The 17820-nt window shown below is 57.5% G+C and overlaps 2 protein-coding genes across 3 annotated transcripts; both read left to right on the top strand.

Annotated features, from left to right (window-relative positions):
* LOC119100625 (protein lingerer) lies at nt 1–11263 on the top strand. Its single transcript, XM_037223702.1, has 8 exons — nt 1–41; nt 4371–4579; nt 8259–8402; nt 9031–9217; nt 9582–10109; nt 10659–10816; nt 11027–11177; nt 11250–11263. The coding sequence occupies exons 2-8, from the start codon at nt 4442–4444 to the stop codon at nt 11261–11263; spliced, it is 1320 nt and encodes a 439-aa protein (XP_037079597.1). The 5' UTR covers nt 1–41; nt 4371–4441.
* A 2524-nt stretch (nt 11264–13787) lies between these two features.
* Nucleotides 13788–16432, top strand: LOC119100967 (ubiquitin-associated protein 2). 2 transcript variants are annotated; one of them, XM_037224196.1, is made up of 3 exons: nt 13788–13820; nt 14751–14889; nt 15206–16432. In XM_037224196.1, the coding sequence occupies exons 2-3, from the start codon at nt 14824–14826 to the stop codon at nt 15782–15784; spliced, it is 645 nt and encodes a 214-aa protein (XP_037080091.1). In that variant the 5' UTR covers nt 13788–13820; nt 14751–14823; the 3' UTR covers nt 15785–16432. The 2 variants fall into 2 exon arrangements, with proteins under 2 accessions (XP_037080091.1, XP_037080090.1); XM_037224195.1 differs by having other exon boundaries at nt 14751–14895.
* Nucleotides 16433–17820: the final 1388 nt, after the last annotated feature.

Below are 17820 nucleotides of genomic sequence, written 5' to 3'. Positions count from 1 at the left end.
TGGTCAACGCACGCATCGGTTTCGTGTAATAGGGGCTGCTGGTAGGTGGAGGGTTCATGTGGTTGTCGGTGTTGACGCCGGTCGAAGTGACGTGTTGTTAAGGTCTATTTGCACGATTGTGTGGAACCCATGCTTTCACTTGATATGGAATTTGTGTTATGACTGTTTCATAGAGGGACAAAGCCGAAGGCACACCGGAGCGCAATGTCAGTGTTATGCAACTGAACTGAATACGCGGGAATACATCGAGGTTCAACCAGATATTTCACTTAGGTCTTATAATTCTGCTTAAGTCTAGGCTAGTTTGGGTAAGTGTTATTCTGCCGATTTGCCGTGTGTGCGCATTGAAATGGGTGGCGTTAGGTCCGAGACGATATTGGCGCAGTAAGTTCTTTGTTTTAAGGCATGTGGGCATGCGTGGTTGTGCGTCGCAGTTGGTGGACTTTCAATGTTGTACGCGCTTTGAAATGTAAGGTTTGTTGGTATCTGGTGATTGATGGCTTGCAGTGGGCAATTTCATCTCGCCATAATTAGTCTGGGAAGGCATAAAGCAGTTTCCCAAGTACTCAGACTGAAGTGTGGACATAGTATAACTAGCAAGATGCAACCAGAATCATGCAGATTTAGAATTGAATGGTATTGGTTAGAATAAAGAGTGCTGCAGAGATTGCAATTATTTAGTGCTGCACTGTTCACAGGAAGCTTTGACCAATTTCTGGGATGTTGGGGTGACCATTGGATAACCTTTGGTATATCATTAATGTGGGTATATATCATTATGGCTCAAAGTTTTCTAAGTCAGATGTTGCTGCATTCTGCTGCCTGCACTTTTGACCAAAAGACTGCTGTGAAACTTCAACAAGGTGGATGGCATGCAGAAACTTCAGTGCACTTTGGATGTTGTGCTGAAAACATCAGGGCATGAGCTTACTTGGACCCTGCTTTGCTTCTAAGAATTTTGTGCTGCTCTGCCATGCCAGTCATGTAATTAGTTGTTTTTCCTGATTTGCTGTTCTGCTGTGTAATTTGGCTTTAGTACACCCAGCGAAATTGGGGGCTTTGCACAAAGTTGGCTAAGGAAGGGATATCTTTGGATTTCAGGGGTGACTCAACCATTACCTCCATCTCCACCCTCCTTTTATCCATAGATCTATGTCCATGATGATTTAGGTCCAGGGTATGTAGGCTGGGGTCCAAATCCAGGATTATTATGTCCATTTGTCCCTAGGTAGCTTGTATTTGATCTAATTTAAAATGTTAATTTGTCATACCTTATAATGTAGGTTTAATTTTTGTACCTCCTGCTAATGTATGTGAAGAAACTGTGCAAAGCCCATTGCAAAACAATAAGCATTGAGGTGGCACAGGACAGGCAAAACAATAGGTCACAGGTCACAGCACAGGTCACTTCCTATATGTCCAAACCAGGATGACAGCCTGCTGGGAACTTTTATGATGGGCCGCATGAAAGTTCTTATTGGACAAAGTTATAACAGGGAGAGTTTCACTAACATGCTACTTGCAGGTTCCCAAATTGCATTGCTTGGAAATTGTCTGTATGTAGGTCTAAAAGACTTGGCAATTTCACTTGATATGAATGCAATTTTAGTGGGTACAGTTTTGGAGGCTGTAATGAGAGTTTCAGGGTTCATTACACTATACAGGGCCCTATGCTGTTGCCAAGAGCATGATATGTCCACTTACTGGTGCAATCTGATCTGTCAGAGGTCTTCCATGTTGCCCTTGATTTTGCTGCACTTGCTTGGAGCCCCTTGCCTGGGTATTCTCAGTTAATGAAGGAACCTTCAAAGTGTCAATTCAGTGAAGGTGTCAGGTTCTTTCCACTTACTCAGGGCCCATAATTCAGAGACATTCATTGCTTAGGGGCTCTCCACATTGGTGTAGAGCCCGTTTTACTTGCATTCATTGGCAAATGATGAAGCACTATTGCCTGTTAGCCTGCCTGGGCATTTTTGATTGTGCAAGAGCCCACCACATTGGTGTTGTGCTCTTCATATTCACCCTCAGGACCCTACACCATTGTTGGGAACCCATCTACAGTTATCTGCCAAGGTGCTCTTGATCACTCAGGGGCCTTCCACTGTGGTCTTCGGTTCTTCACATTTGTCCAGATGACCCTGCACTCTGGCCAGAACCCTTTCTCCTGTGGCATTCCAGATTATTCAGGGGCCCACCACATTGATTTTGGGTTTGTGTTTGCTTGGAGAATCCTGCACTGTTGACTGTGACATTTATAATGCATTATCATGCTGCTGCATGCACTGCACATTCTTAACAAAGTTTGAATGTTGTCATACTCTAGTTATTTATCGCTGTCAAGACACAAGCTCGGGTTCAGTCATTAGCCATCATCTGATCAAAGCATAGACTTACTGACTCAGTGCCAGAGACTGGTTTACTGTGACCAGCCTGGGATGAAGTGTCAGGACTGAAATTATGATATTCAGAAGCAAACTTCAATTTTTTTACCATATCCTTTCTGAAGTAGTTGGCCTCTAAATGACAGGACCCACATTGATCTGGAGAAAATAAACATGCTCATTGTGTGCACACACATGCCATGCTTAGTTTTGTAAGGCTATGTACAGGAAAATGTTTTTTGTTCATCAAAGCAAATTTGAAGTGTTAAAATTTGTTGTAAACACAATGTGCCAAAATCCGAGGATTTGTGGGGAGGGGCACAATGCTGCGTTTCCACCCCTTTGATGAGTTCTGGGATCCACCACTGTCCCATTCTCCCTCGGTGTATGCGGTGACCTGTGTACGCGAGACCGGCTTGGTGGCATGGCTCGCATGTCACCGAGCAGGTGACATGGCTCGCGCCTCGGCCGGTGGTCGGCGCATCCACTAGTGGGACAGCACTGTGATGAGCTACTGATGTGTTCATGGCTCAATGGCCGTAGTCGCTGAGACCTGGTGATAGTCGGACCCTGGTTTATGCTCGCACGTGTGTGGTCGGCTGTACGCGTCATCGCCCCGCACTCTTGTCAACGCGATCGGACCTCTGTGATCTCTGTCAGAGCGGTGTCAGGTCGCCTCGCGTCGCTGTTGCGCCGTGCGAGCGCGATCAGACCGCTCTGATCTCCGTCAGAGCGGTGTCAGGTCGCCTTGCGTCGCTGTTGCGCCGTGCCAGCGCGATCAGACCGCTCCGATCTGTGTCAGAGCGGTATCAGGTCTCCTTGCGTCGCTGTTACGCCGCGCCGGCGGGTTCTGCGGGCGGCCGTGGCCCGTGTTCAGTAGGGTTACCATGGAGCTTAGCTTACGGCAGGTCTCAGGGCTACGTTTGGCTTGTTTGCATGAAAGGAGGATTTAGTTATCATCACATAACAGTGCTGCAGGGAAATTGTGCCTTATGAAAGCGTTTGTGCGTAACCGTTGTAAAAAGTATTCTGCCTGACTTGTCGGGAGTTACACCGCTCGTTGCTGACACGGGCATGATGTCTCAGTAAGCGGCTGCAAAGTACCAGCGTCTAGAGTGTGTGCCGTCCGAGCCGGCCTGACTGCCATCCTGGTCCGCCCAAGCCCAAAATTGTATCACCCCCAAATAGAACACGACATGTCGGTGGTCTCCCTCATAGCCGATGAAATATGAAGTTTGCTGTTAAATTGTTTAGCTTGTGGTTGGAATGCAGTATCTGTTCAGATATTTTATGCGTTGCTGGTTTTTCACGCGTTTGCACGTACAATGAGTCTGAATGTGAAAATTTCAGACCACACAGACGTGCCTCCGTATTTGTGCCCATTGGCATACTTTTTACCTTCTTTCAGCATTGGGTGCAGGATACTGACCTGCAATGTTAACTCACATTGCACCACAACATCTGTTGCAATGCTGCTGATGAGTGTTGATGAGTTACATCTAAAAAGCTCGGTCTCTTTTGGCCGTGATTGCCGAGTGGTTGGCTCGCGCGTGGGGGCCGGGTTTCAAATCTCGGGTGCGCCGTGACAAATGTTATCACTGCTACAGTTCCTGGTGCTCTGTGAAGAGAGTGTGTGACGACTTCGTCACATATACTTGTAAAGCGCATGCAGATCCTCCCCCCATCCCCATCCCCCACTTACCTTTTAAGTGTACGCATTTGGTGTTGATGGTTCTGCTCACTTGTGGTCAACATTGGGAAGTCAGAATCCTATACATGTGCCACAAATGTGTATGTACATAACAATGCACCATACATTGAAGGCCGTGTAATTGGCTCAGGAATTCAAAGGAACCCGCAGTGTCGTCTCACTCACACCCCGGATTTCGGAAATGTGCAGTGGTCGCAACCTGTCTCTAAATTCACAAGCTTCCAACCAGACATGTGTGTATGCCCGGTAATGCTGACACGGGTCCTGTGCTCTGGCAGATATATGTACATACTGTACATAGCGGACAGTGGCGTGACAGAGCATACGGGCGTCCCAGGCGGCGAACGCGATGAGTTCCGGTGGTCGCAGCTCGACCAGGAGCGCGGGCCGCTCCAAGGCGGAGCGCGGCCCGGGCAGGGAGGCCAGGCCGGCCGCCGACCCGGCCGCGCCGCACGACAAGCTCAAGCCACACACCAACGCCAAACCGGTGAGGCCACGCGCCGGCCGACCCCGCGTGCCGCTCTGCCCCGAGTTGGGCGCTGACGGCTGTCTGCCACCCCCACCGTCGGGGGTGCGAGGCGGATTAAAAGCCTGCCCCTGCTATGGCAACTTGAGATCTGTTCGTTGCGTCAGCGACATTAAGGTGGCGAGCGGTCCGGTAAGCCTGGACGTTCGTACCAAGAAAGTGCTACGTGGGCGGCTGCCGCATAGCTGGTGATGGCATGGGTCAGGCGAAACAGATCCTAGGTTACCAGGCTTTTCCTTGCGCCGCATGGCGTGCGTGTTAAAAGCCCTGCAGCTTAACCATCGGTAGTGAATGTCATTTTAGATGGTTATGGCCAGTTGGTGTTACTCACCTTGTATTTGTATTTGTATCGTGTATCTTCTGAGCCGCGCTGCGTCGCTTGACCATATCAGGGTGGGTAGTAATCAACGACTCCGCTTATCATTGCCAATTGATCGCAAATGGGGACTACAGGTCGCTCGTGTTTGGTATGTCCAAGTTTGTCCTGCAGTAATTAGGCCTTGGTCTTTGTTGGCGACCCGGCCTGACACCATTCTGAATTATTTAGTATGACTAGGAAACACGGAACCAGTCGAGATATGGCGGCAAAACAGTGTAAAACACGGAAGGAAAATTTGACATACCGCATCAGTTCGCAAAGCCATGCAAGCCTCTACCTATTGCGTCATACCTCTGCTATCAATCAACGCCAGAAAGCATGAAATTGACCAGATTCTCCTGCTGAAAGCTCGTGAGCTCCGGATTTGACGCAGATTCCGTCGAAACATGAGCGTATATTTTGATACCACGCTGTCGCGGACGAAGGCACCGGTCATGGCCACTGCAGCCTGCGGGACTAGCGGGTATGAGGGGCGTTTGTGACTTTGGGTACCAGGGGGGCGTTCGTGATCTTGAGGTCGTTCAGGTGACACAGGACACATTGATCACCAGCGAGGTCGCGGACTGGGTGAGCTTTGCTTCAGCTATGGAAAAGGTTTCAACTAAGCGCCCAGTGTTGCTGGGCTGGTCGTCGCACATCCTATTGGCTGGTGCATTTGCACTCGGTGATCGCAGGACGATGTAGTTTTCAGCCGCGTGAGCGGCAACTCTTAAAAGTTGTCAAGTACGAATTGTTGCATGCAGGCTGGACGCATGCATAGACGCAACACTATCTTCGCATGCAGGATGGCAGACAGATACTGGCATATACACTGGCTGCTCAAGAGGGTTTTCCTTCAACGTTTCGACATTGCTTATTGTTGCAAAAGTGCTCAGGGACACGAGACGAACGGGTCTAGATCTCAACGGCCTGGCGTCTCAGCGGCACGGGCCGAACATGGTTCGACGGAGTGGAGAGCGGACAGTCGCACGCGCCATGTGTGCCGGCGGCCACGTAGATGACGCATCTGTCCCAGGCACACCTTGGATCCGTCCGTGTTGGAGCCTTTTAAGGAGTGATATCAGATCTCAGCGGCCAGAGCATGTGGAGACCTGAGACCACCGGCATGTTGTAGGCTAACGCACGGGCGCAGCTCACTGACCACTCACGACTTGTTGGGAAAGCTGCCAATGTCACATTTTCCGAAACCGATCTCGAAGGCAAGACACGTTGGCCCAAACCGAGAGTTGTGCCACACTGGTTCAGACATTTGGTCTTGTTTATTGTGACCCATATCTACCCAAGATGTTGACATATGCTGCTACTCTTGGTCGCATTTATTAAAGCCTTAAATCTGTGCAAATTCATCTATGTCCTTCGCAATAATGTTTGCGTGCCACATCAGTGGGTTTCCGCTTTTTGGTCTCTCATGAGAGGTGAATTCTCCAACGCATTCGTCAGACCTCATTGTCATGGCAAGCGAAATATGTAGGGCTCCAGCAGCCGTGCTTTGGGCTTCATGGACGTAAGTGCAATTGATGACTTCACCATATCTGTATCGCCTCGCTCGTTTCATGCTGCGTAAGGCGTCACTGACGTGGAATGATCGTTTACGTAGTGACCGAGGTCACCTCACGCCAGTCAAGACCGCATGTTGCCTGTTGCGCAACGTGCCATGCTTTTTCAACATGAAGAGTACCGCAACACGGTCAGTTCGTTGCGCACGCAGTCCCTCTGAGCAGGCTAAAGATGTAGGCATTCTCCTTTGTGTCAGCGTCGAATAGAGGGCACGGAGAGCGTCAAATCCCGCGGGCTGTGAGCGGCAGTGCCGATCCAACTTGCGGCCGAGCCGTGCAATCGGCCGTATGAGTTCATCACCGTGTTTGGGCTGACGTCACCGCATGACCTCGGCTGGCATCGCTTGGTCTCCAAGCGAGGCCGCGATGTAAATGAACCGGCAGCTGTGTACCGCCAGCGCTTTGCCATCCACCATGTCGGGTGTGATTTATCGCCGGTGTTCTCATCTTCGGTTACACGTGTGGGGAATACACCATGGTTATAGAACCCAAGGCCCAAGATGTGAAACTAATGCACAATGTAGGCAAATTGGCCAGTTTCAACATAGCGATTTATTGAAATCTGTCCTACATATGTGTGCGCCTAGCACATGCCCGCACGCTGCCGCCGTCACTATTTCCAAAATCCATCTAGATTACGGCGCAGTGTGACGTAAACCGATATAAACGTGATCATGAAAAACATTCAGTCGTAAAGCCCTGTTTGATGTGTCAATCGTCCCATTAAAACATTCACATCTATCGCACTAGTTTGGTGATACAGCTAAACCGCAAATCTTTGCAAATCCATCGATGTCCTCGATTGGAATTGTCAGGCGAAGCTAGGCTTGCAGTCAGTCATTTTCACGCTCCGCTATTTGTCAATAAGTGCGCGAATGCTACGTCAGTGTAGCTCGGCCTGTTCAGTTCTAAGGAGGGTTAGGCTTTCGTATGATATCATTTATGATATCTGTTAGTGTCGGTTTCAGAAAGTCTTGACGTCATAAGCTTCATTTTTACATCGTCTGTCTGACACCCGGTCACTGTGGCCAGCTCTGCTGTCTCTGCCGTCGACTCTTGTCCCATCCGCCGTCGCTTCTTGTCACATCTGCTGTCGCCTTTTGTCTCATCTGCTGTCGCCTCTCGACCCACCCGTTGTCACCCTTGTCCCATGCGCTGTCGCCCCCTGTCCCACCTGCTGTCACCTCTCGTCCCATCTGCTGTGGCTTCTTGTCCCATCTGCTGTCGCCTCTTGTTTCATCTGCTGTCGCTTCTTGTCCCATCTGCTGTCGCCTCTTGTCTCACCTGCTGTGACTTCTTGTCCCATCTGCTGTCGCCTCTTGTCTCACCTGCTGTTGCCTCCTGTCCCACCTGCTGTCGCCTCTCGTCCCATCTGCTGCCGCCTCTCGTCCCATCTGCTGTGGCCTCTTGTCCCATCTGCTGCCGCCTCTCGTCCCATCTGCTGTGGCCTCTCGTCCCATCTGCTGCCGCCTCTCGTCCCATCTGCTGTGGCTTCTTGGCCCATGTGCTGTCGCCTCTTGTGCCATCTGCTGTCGCCTCTTGTCACATGCCGCATCGACAGTCGCGGTACCAATACATACAATTTGGTGATCAACACCTGCCGACGAACGAATGAACGAACTCATGTCGCCGACTTATTGCATCCAACTGACCTGATCTGTCCTGTGATATGTTTATGGTTGACGTATTGTGCTGAATATTACAGAGAGAAGATAAAATGTTCGAAGACAAAATCAGCCAAGTGATACAGCTCACAGGCAAAACAAAAGATGAGGCAGAAATCGCCTTGTTCGACTGTGATTACGACCCTACGAGAGCTATCAACATGCTCCTGGAAGGTGACGATCAGGTACGGCGTTCTTTTTTTTGTCGGCGATAGTTGGTTTTAAAAGAACTAGCGTTGAATAATTCGACATCTGGCATGTATTTCATGTCCTGCACGCATCATCGTCGGCTATCAGATTGTGTCACGGTGGACAAAACGGCTTAAAACACTCCTGAACGCCCATTTCGCAGCCTTGTTTCCGATGTGTACCATCAAAATGGATCTAGCAGCTAGCAGCTGTTCTTAAGTCATACAGGTATGATTTCAAACTTTCAAACGTTGTTGCCCCGCTTTGGGATTCCTGTGGAATGGCTCTTTGCGTGCGTGTGCGTGCGTGCGTGCGTGCGTGCGTGCGTGCGTGCGTGCGTGCGTGCGTGCGTGCGTGCGTGCGTGCGTGCGTGCGTGCGTGCGTGCGTGCGTGCGTGCGTGCGTGCGTGTGTGTGTGTGTGTGTGTGTGTGTGTGTGTGTGTTTTAGAGAAAGACAGGGTCGTCGGGGTAAGACAGGGACAGACACAGACACAGACACAGGCAGACAGACAGGGTAAGGGTAAAAGACAGGGACAGACAGTTTCCCTCCGCGAGTGTCACGCCTCCGAAGTAACCACGGCGCCGGCGTCCAGCCTAAAATCCGTTTTTGCTCTCGCCTGTCCAGGGCGAGTGGGTGGAAAAGACGAAGAAAAAGAAGCTGCCAAAGCCGGCGCCGGCCGACCAGAAGGTGCCAGAGGAGAGCGCAGGCCCCAAGGAGGAGGAGCGGGACCGGGACAGGGATCGGGACCGGTCCCGCAGCCGGGGCGGTCAGCCCCCGCGACTGCGGCGGGGCGCCGCTCAGGACAGGAGCTGTGAGTGCCGGCCAGGGCCGCCGGAGGCCGCGGCGGGCTCGCGAGCAGTCATGGCTCGGTGGACGAGCTGGTTCGTTACCTTCGTAATGCGGCGCGATCAAGCGGCGGGACCAAAGTTTGTGTAATGTATACATGACGCATGGCGAACTTCGTAATGTGACTTAATCAACCGGGGAGGGCCAAAGTTGGGCTAATGTGTGCATGACGTATGATGAACTTCTGTCATACCTAGCTTTAAATAGCTGACGTACTTCCGCTTGTTTGACCGTGAGTTCGAGATGCTCACTCAATACGGACATGGCGGCAGCAGGCGTTTTTCGAAAGCAGTATGCCACTAACCGCGCTGCCCCTCCACCGCCCGCAGGGAAGGCGCGAGAGAGCCGGGAGAACGAGAAGAACGCGGCGGACGGCGGCGACGGCGAGGGGCGGCCACGCTGGGCGGGCCGCGGCGGCGGCGCACGCGGCGGCCGTGGCGGCCGGCGCGGTGCGCTGGGCTCGCGCAGCTTCCAGACGCGCCGCGGCGACGACTTCGCCGCCATCGACACCTGGACGAACCCGGGCGACGAGCGGGGCGGCCGCGGCCGCAGCCGGACGCAGCCCGGCGGCGGCTGGGACCAGGGCTTCCCGGCCGCCGACGACTGGGACAACGAGGAGTGGGGCGGCTCGCTCACCGACACCAAGGTGTTCACGCCCAGCGCGCCCGTGCAGCCGGCGGCGCCCGCGGCCGGCGACACGCCGGTGTCTAGCACGCCTGCGCCGCCGCCCGCCTCCACACTCGGCCCCAGCCTCGACCTAAGGGCACTGCTCGGCAAGGCGCCCGCCGCCGGCGAGGCCGGCGGCGACGCGCCGACGTACTCGCAGTTCGCGGCGACGCCGGCAGATGGGGGACGCTGTGCGGCCGGTGGCCATCGGCTCGTCGGCGCCGGCGGCCAGCGCGGTGGCGTCGAACGCGCCCGGGGTGTACAGCTATAGTAGCGCGACGGCGCGGCCGGCGGCGCAGCAGGCCGCGCCGGCTGCCTCGTACCCGTCCGGCTACACCAACCCACCAGGTGAGCCCCATTTGTCGCCGCCGGACCGCTGAGGCGTCCGACAGGCTGCGTCGAGTGGCCTCCCCCCTCCCCCTCCCCCTCCCCCTCCCCCTCCCCCTCCCTGGTTTTGGTTTCGTGCCTGGGATTATCGGTCTGCTTTCCTTTGACGACTAGGGCACTATACGGCTTGGCAGACCAAGTACCGCAACAAAATCTTGTTTTTGTCACACAAATTACTCGGGCCCTGGGCTGGGTCTGTGATCAAGCGTTGTCTCGCTGTCGATGCCTTCTCACGATGGGTCGCGTGATGCAGCGTCTCCACCCCATCAGCTGTGACTCGTCTGGTCTGGTCTGGTCATCTGGTCTCCGCCTCATCAGGTCTGATTCGCAGCGTCTCCGTGCGTTCTGCGCAGGTCTGAGCTACTCGTCGGGGTACACGTCTGACAGTTTCGCGAGCCAACTCAAGTCGTCGCTGGCGCCGTCGGAGCCGGTGTCCACGGCCACCAGCATGTCGCAGTCGTTGCCGCAGAGGAGCAAAGTACAAAAGCCGCGGATGCAGCCGCCGTCCAAGGTCAGTGACGCAGCGCCGACGGGCTGCAGCGTGGAGGGCCGCTGGGTTTATGTGTTGTCATCGGGCAGAAACGGGGCATGGCAGCTTGGTTTATCTGCTGATGCCGTTCATTCCCGTTTGATGGCATTGAGGAATACGTGTCTTGGCTCCAGCGGCGTAGGGGAGGGTAGCCACGCTCGGCGTGCTGACGCGCGGTTTGTCGGCCTTCAGATTCCGGAGTCGGCCGTGGAGATGCCCGGCGATCCCGTCTCGTCGCTGGGCGTCAAGTTCGGCGGCCTCGACTTCGGCACCTCCGACAGCAAGCCGTTTCAGACGCCGGACGGCGACGCGGACGCCTTCTCCTCGGGCGTGGCGTCGTCCGGCCCGGAGCAGCAGCTGGGCTCGCTGCCGTCCGCCGGCCAGCCGGTCAAGGTGGGTGCCGTGCGGCCGCCAGCCCGCGCCCCGTAACGCCCCGCCCTCTAACCGGCCCGTGTGCGTGTGTCGCCCGTCGTCCGCGTCGGCGTGCCGTGGTGTGCTAGTCGGCCGGGCCTCGCCGCGCCCTCCGCCGCTCGCTCTCTAGCCCCCGGCCCGCCGTGTCCGCCGACAGAGCGCGCGGGACTCGGCAGCCGCCTCGTACTCGGCCGGCGCGGCGACCGGCGACGACGCGGCGCCGTCCACGGGCTTCGCTCCGCCGGCGCCCGGCCTCTACTCGTCGCAGAAGCTGTCGCCGGGGCCGGCCGGCTTCCCGGCGGCGCCCAGCGTCAGCGGCGCCTCGTTCTCGCAGCTGGCGGCCTCGTACGGCGGCGCGGCGGCGGCGCCGGCCGGCTACAGCCAGCCGGCCGCCTTCAGCACGGCCAGCGCGCCGGCCTTCTCGTCGGCGGCGCCCACCTCCTCCTTCAGTCAGACGAGCTCGGCCGGCTCGTACCCGAGCAGCAGCTATGCTGGCGCGGGCGCCGCCGCCTACAGCGCTGCCTACAACAACGGCTCGTACGCGGCCGGCGCCGGCGGCACACTGACCGGTAACTCGCTTCAGGAGAAGCTCACCAACGCGCTGTCCAGTGGCGGCAAGGCCAGCCAGGTAGGTGACGTCTGCGGGCGGCAGGCGGCGGCGTCGTCAGCGCGCGGTCAGTGTTGTGTGCGCTCCCGAGGCGATTGCTTGCCACCCAACCTGACCCGACCTGACCTGACCTGACCTGACCTGACCTGACCTGACCTGACCTGGCTCGCACCGTATCGCAACCGCACTCCGTGGTCCGGTGCGTGTCGTGTGCGCAGCTAAAACGAGTGATAACACGCAGTTCGTGTGCGGCCGTGTTGTGACTGGTGTCGGTCGTGTTTGGACCCGTTTAGTCTTAAGCGTGAATGGTGCCGTCGATCTCGATCCAGGGAGTTGGGTTGACCTCCCGATACAGGAAACCGTCACCATCTGGACTGATGACGTCACTGGCCTAGATAGTTTAATGCCTAGATAAGCAATCAAACTTGAGAATTTAAGTCGTCATGAGCATTTTGACGTTGAAGTCGCAGACTCAGGCTGGCAGTCGTGATTCGATTCAGTTGTCATCGCAGCTGCGGGGCCTTGGCGTGTGTTGGCTCCGACCTCCCAACACCAGCCGTGCGTACCCCGCCCCGTCCGGCGCCGGCGGCTGACCCATCGCCGTCTGGCTGTCCCGCCCGCAGTACGAGTCGTCGAACGCGGCCAGCTCGCTGGCGTCCAGCGTGTCGACGGCCGCCTCCTCGCTGCCGGCGGGCCTGGCCGGCGGTGTCGGCTCAGCCTCGGCGCCTGGTCGCTCCCACACCGCCACCAGTACGTGCCGAGAACGCGGGGCCTGGCCGCTGCGCTCGTGGGAGACGGCGTGTGGCTGTCAGGCTCGAGTGGTGGCGCCTAATATTGCGGTTGACCCTCCAGTAAATCGGTTGTGCCTCCGTGTTGTTGCTTGTTATGAACGGAAAATTTGAGTGACTACTCTGGCCGGTGCCGTTATGTCCTTTACTACGTTACACGAGCTGTTTATATATTAATGTTTCCAACGCTCCTCGTTTGTCCCTGCAAAACCTATCCAGCGCTGGACCGCTCAAATCAGCGCAGAGTGTCGGGAACATCAATGATGTCCCTAGCGTTAGGGCACTAGGAACGATGCCACATGTATCGCTGACAGATCCAGCCTGTCCGGCCCTGATGTTGTAAGAGCGGGGTCAGACAGTGGCCAGCCTTGGCCGCCGGGCGCTGCCGTCGTCACGGCGAGGCGGGTGTCCCCAGGAGCTGACCGCCGCCCCCAGGAGCTGACCGCCGCCCCCAGGAGCTGACCGCCGCCCCCAGGAGCTGACCGCCGCCCCCAGCGGCTGACCGCCGCCCCCAGCGGCTGACCGCCGCCCCCAGCGGCTGACCGCCGCCCCCAGCGGCTGACTACCGCCCCCAGGAGCTGACCGCCGCCCCCAGGAGCGGACCGCGCCCCCAGGAGCTGACCGCCGCCCCCAGGAGCTGACCGCCGCCCCCAGGAGCTGACCGCCGCCCCCAGCGGCTGACACCGCCGCCCCCAAGCGCTGACCGCCCCCAGCGGCTGACTACCGCCCCCAGGAGCTGACCGCCGCCCCCAGGAGCTGACCGTCGCCCCCAGGAGCTGACCGCCGCCCCCAGCGGCTGACCGCCGCCCCCAGGAGCTGACCGCCGCCCCCAGGAGCTGACCGCCGCCCCCCAGGAGCTGACCGGCCGCCCACAGGAGCTGACCGCCGCCCCCAGCGGCTGACTACCGCCCCCAGCGGCTGACAGCCGCCCCCAGCGGCTGATCGCCGTCCCCAGCGGCTGGCCGTCGTCCCCAGCGGCTGGCCGTCGTCCCCAGCGGCTGACCGCCGCCCCCGCCCTGCCGCAGCGCGGTCGGGCAGCATGCCAAGTGTGCCGCCCCGGCGTGCCGATTTGCAGTACTTCGTCGGCCAGACGGGCGTGCCCACCTTCTACCCGGGCATGCAGCAGATCTACGGCTACGAGGAGGAGATGCAGGCGCTACAGCAGCGGCTGCCGCACCTGGTCAGTCGAGGCGCCGCCGCCGCCGCCGCCGCCGCGGTGCGCTGACGGGGCCGGCACCGGGTGGGCTGTCCTCGGTAGCTGCTCGTGCCATGTGGCTGGTATCAGGGACTTTGAAATGGGACGCGGCAGCCTTACTTGGAATGCGCGATGGGTCGTTGCCTCGTCTCGGGAGCGATTCTCGCAGCCTTTGACGTCTCCGTGCTGCTCGCTGCGGCTTCTCCTCCACACGCCTATGTTTGTGACGTCAGCACACTCTCTTCTTCGGTGGTAATGCCTGTAAGTCCTTCCCCCCCTCCCCCCGTGTTCCCTTCCTGCGTCCGTTTGCTGTCGTCTGTCGTTTGCCCTGTGGCAGCGACCGTGGCGCCCCCTGTCGCTGACGCTGCAGCTGGATGCGCCGTCGTGCGCCCCATACTCACTTCGGCGGCAGCTGTGCTGTCTCCTTCGCGTCCCTGGTCAGCAATGTTTGTGATGTCTCCGTCCCAAATCAGGTCACCTGGGTCTGTGACGTCACATTTCCCTCCCGCTTTAGCATTGTCACGTTGGCTTCCCGTTTGTTGCGTCAGTGTTATGAGCATCACTCGCCTGGGTCTGTGACGTCACATTTCCCTCCCGCCTTAGCACTGTCACGTTGGCTTCCCGTTTGTTGCGTCAGTGTTATGAGCATCACTCGCCTGGCGGCGACACTTCTAATGCCGAGTGTCCCCGCCGCTGCGGCAAGGCTTCTGGCGTCACTTCCCCGCCGCAGGAGCAGTGTTGTGGCGTCAGCTTCCCCTCCGCCGCAACAGCAGCTCTTGTGACGTCACCCACCGCCGGCCGCGCGGCAGCAGTGTTTGTGGCGTCACGCGTCCATTCCGCTCCGGCCATGCTCGTGACGTCCCGCCGTTCCGCTGCTGCTGCTGCGTCTTGTGACGTCACCTGTCGCTCCGGCAGCAGCAGCAGGCGGCTAACAACCAGGGGCGCGGAGACGCGGCCTCGGCGCTGGGCGCCTCGGCGGCGTTTTTCCATGGCGGACGCCAAGTACAGCAGGCAGGAGGCCTCGTCGCCCGTGCAATCGTCGCTCAACCAGCAGGTAAAGGTGTGTGCCATGGCCTCTGCGCTTGCTGCTTGGCGCGCGCCGTCGGCTGCTGCGGCGAGCGGCGACGCGCCCCCGCCCGCGATGCTGCTCGGCCTGCTGCGCGCGCTCGCTCGCTGCCAGGCTGCGTTCCAGAATCAGCTGCGTGGCGTGCTCTGGTAGGTGCTACGTGTGTGGAGGCCGCCTTGCCGCGCTTGCCAGACGCTCGTGGACGGTGTGGCGTGGTGTGTGCTGCTTTTGGTGCCGCTGGGCGGTGTGACGGATGAGACGGAGTCGCCTGTGGTGAGTGACGCCGCCGTCCTGTGGTTTGCAGTCGCAGCAGCAGCAGCAGTTCTTCAACGCGGCGGCCATCCCGCCCAACTACACGTACTTCCCGTTCGTGCCCCAGTACAGCATCTACACGCCGATGCCACCGGCCACGAACGCGGCGCACCAGGCGTCCAGCACGAGCCAGTACCCCAAGATGGCGTACAACGCGACCTCGTTCGGCGGCTCGTACGACTCGCTGGCGTCGGCGCCGGGCGGCGACTACAAGTCGGCGGGCTTCGTCGGCTCGGCCGGCCACAAGCTGGGCGGCTCGGGCTCGGTGGGCGCCGCGGCCGACCTCAGCGCCGTCTACAGCAAGATGCAGCTGGGCAACAAGTACGATAACAAGGGGTTCCACGCGGCCACGCCACCGCCCTTCAATCTGGCCGGCCAGGCGCAGACGACGCCGCTGGCGGCGCCCGGCGGCTACGCGCCGCACATGTTCATCCAGACGATGCCGCCGCAGCACCAAATGGTGCACCCGGGCCACCAGGACTCGAGCGTGGGCGGGCCGCAGCGCGCCGCCCAGCCCAGCAAGGCGGCCGCCAAGAACAGCTACGGCGGCGGCTACTGGCCGGGCAATTAGACGGGCGCCGGCGGCCGTCGCGGGGGCGGCGACCCTCTCACGGGCAGGAGGCTGCCCTGCTGCCCGAGCCCCGGCGTCTGGCGCCGTCTCTGGCGGGCGCAGCCGGCCCGCCCCCTCGCTGTACCTACATTGGTGAAATGTACCGTTATTTTTCGCTCTCGTGTGATTTGAAACGCAAAAACGGCTTATTGACCTTTGATGTTTGATGTTAAATATGTAGTAGGGTGTCGACACCGGTTTTGTATATAGGTGCTTCGCAGGACGGCACGACGGGCACAAATTGTCTGACAGATAATCATGTGTTTTTGGTACAAAGGTATTACGGCCGAACGACAGCCAGTTTACTTGGTTCCAGTCCGAGCCCTGTACCATGGTTTTAACCTCAGCCTGTCCGGAGACGCGGTCCTATACCTTCAGACCTGTGATACGGACAACCGCGACAGACGCCTGTGTCCTGGGGAGGGGTATGCGCCACGCGCTCCGTACACATTGGGCATTCGAGGAGCGGCCGAGTTTGCGCTGGTTGTATATACTGCGCGGTTCGCGCCAGCGCGCCGTTTGAAAATTAGGTGTCGCGATAACTTACTACTTTCGTGTTTTGTAAAGCTTTCTTGGAGGTACTTCGCCGTCAATACAAAACAAAGACGTGCTGGCGTCTGCGGCTCTGCGCTGGCGATGATGGGATGTTCGTCGCCGCCTGGGGTCGCTGTTACGCGGCTGGGTTGTGACCGGACTGGTGCCTGGACAGGTCGAAAGGGAACCGACAACACGCGGAGTGGATGGGTGTGCACGGCGTGGACGTGTGCGATAGCACGCTCGCAGTCTGGCTATCTGGCCGAGAGTCGGCAAACCCCGCAGACTACAGATGTGGCAGATGCCGTCACGTTATACATTGCTGGCAATGTGTCGCCGCTGATGAACGTGTCTACACGAGCAGCGTGCCGGTCGCGTCCAGAATGTTGTGACAACACTGAGTTCTAAATGTTTTTAGAAAAATATTCCAAATCGAACTCCGTATGCTAATGTGCGAAACTCCTTTCTTTGAGCGGAGGCTTGGGAGCGGCGTAAGGTGCACCGGTTCACAGGTTTGCCGGAGGCTGCGGGACAGGGGGTGTAATGGGGGAAGGATTGGACCTGGGAAATGGGACCGGTAATGCAGGAACGAGGGGTGATGACTTGGGGTGAGGGTTCAATACATTCGACTCCCAGCTTCTGGGCTAGATAGAACACAAGGATAAAGCAATTAAAAACCTCTGATCGACTCCCAGAAATGACCGGGTAGTGTGACACTCGGCCGCCGCAATTTTGTGCGCCGGTTAGGCTATTTCATCAGACTTAGCACCCTCAACGTCCTGATAGCTTCCACGTGTAATTGAACGGGACATTTGCAGCAGCTGGCGCCGGCTCCAAGTAAGCGTTGCCGTCAGGCTGGGTATGGGCAGTGATGCGTCAGTTGCCCGCGGTCTCTGTCGGGTTGCGCTGAACGGTCATGCGTCGTCCCCCTTCAGCATGAACGCGCTGGTACAAGATTCAGCCAATTTCGTCAGCAGGAAGCGGAGTGTCACACGACATGAAGACACCTGATGAGGGTATAATTCCACCAACAGGCACCTGATAAGGGTATAATTCCAGCCTTCGTGAGGCAGATCGGCGGGGAGTGCGGTGCCCAAACATCAGCCAGCAGAAATATCAACATCGCCAACATTAGGTCTGGGTGTGTCATGACTGGAGGAAACGGTACATTATAAACGTTCATTCATTTGGCACATTTGAAGTGATCAAGGCTTGATCTTGAAGTGACAAGACTTGATGTTGGTCAAACTAACCTAACCGTATTTTCCGCGACGGTATTTCAGTGCGAGTATCTTAATAATCAACATACAACGGCAAATATTTACTCTCGGGTTCTCAACTACGCGTGACCTCGGAAAGGGGGACTTCATGCCACGCATCCCCCAGACTATGCAAACGGGGTCCTCCGGCCGTGCCAGGCCCCTGTCGGCCTCAAGGCCCTTGTCGCGGCTCTAACACAGGCC

Source organism: Pollicipes pollicipes, unplaced genomic scaffold (genome assembly GCF_011947565.3).
Source record: "Pollicipes pollicipes isolate AB1234 unplaced genomic scaffold, Ppol_2.1 Scaffold_4881;HRSCAF=5763_pilon_pilon_pilon, whole genome shotgun sequence".
Taxonomy (NCBI): domain Eukaryota; kingdom Metazoa; phylum Arthropoda; class Thecostraca; order Pollicipedomorpha; family Pollicipedidae; genus Pollicipes; species Pollicipes pollicipes.
This window is presented reverse-complemented; position numbering and strand designations above follow the sequence as displayed.

Coding starts and splice junctions, on each gene's coding strand:
- LOC119100625 (XM_037223702.1), top strand. CDS start 4,442: ATGAGTTCCGGTGGTCGCAGCTCGACCAGGAGCGCGGGCCGCTCCAAG. Junction 4,580..8,258: donor CACACACCAACGCCAAACCG/GTGAGGCCACGC, acceptor TGAATATTACAG/AGAGAAGATAAAATGTTCGA. Junction 8,403..9,030: donor TCCTGGAAGGTGACGATCAG/GTACGGCGTTCT, acceptor TCGCCTGTCCAG/GGCGAGTGGGTGGAAAAGAC.
- LOC119100967 (XM_037224195.1), top strand. CDS start 14,824: ATGGCGGACGCCAAGTACAGCAGGCAGGAGGCCTCGTCGCCCGTGCAA. Junction 14,896..15,205: donor CGCTCAACCAGCAGGTAAAG/GTGTGTGCCATG, acceptor TGTGGTTTGCAG/TCGCAGCAGCAGCAGCAGTT.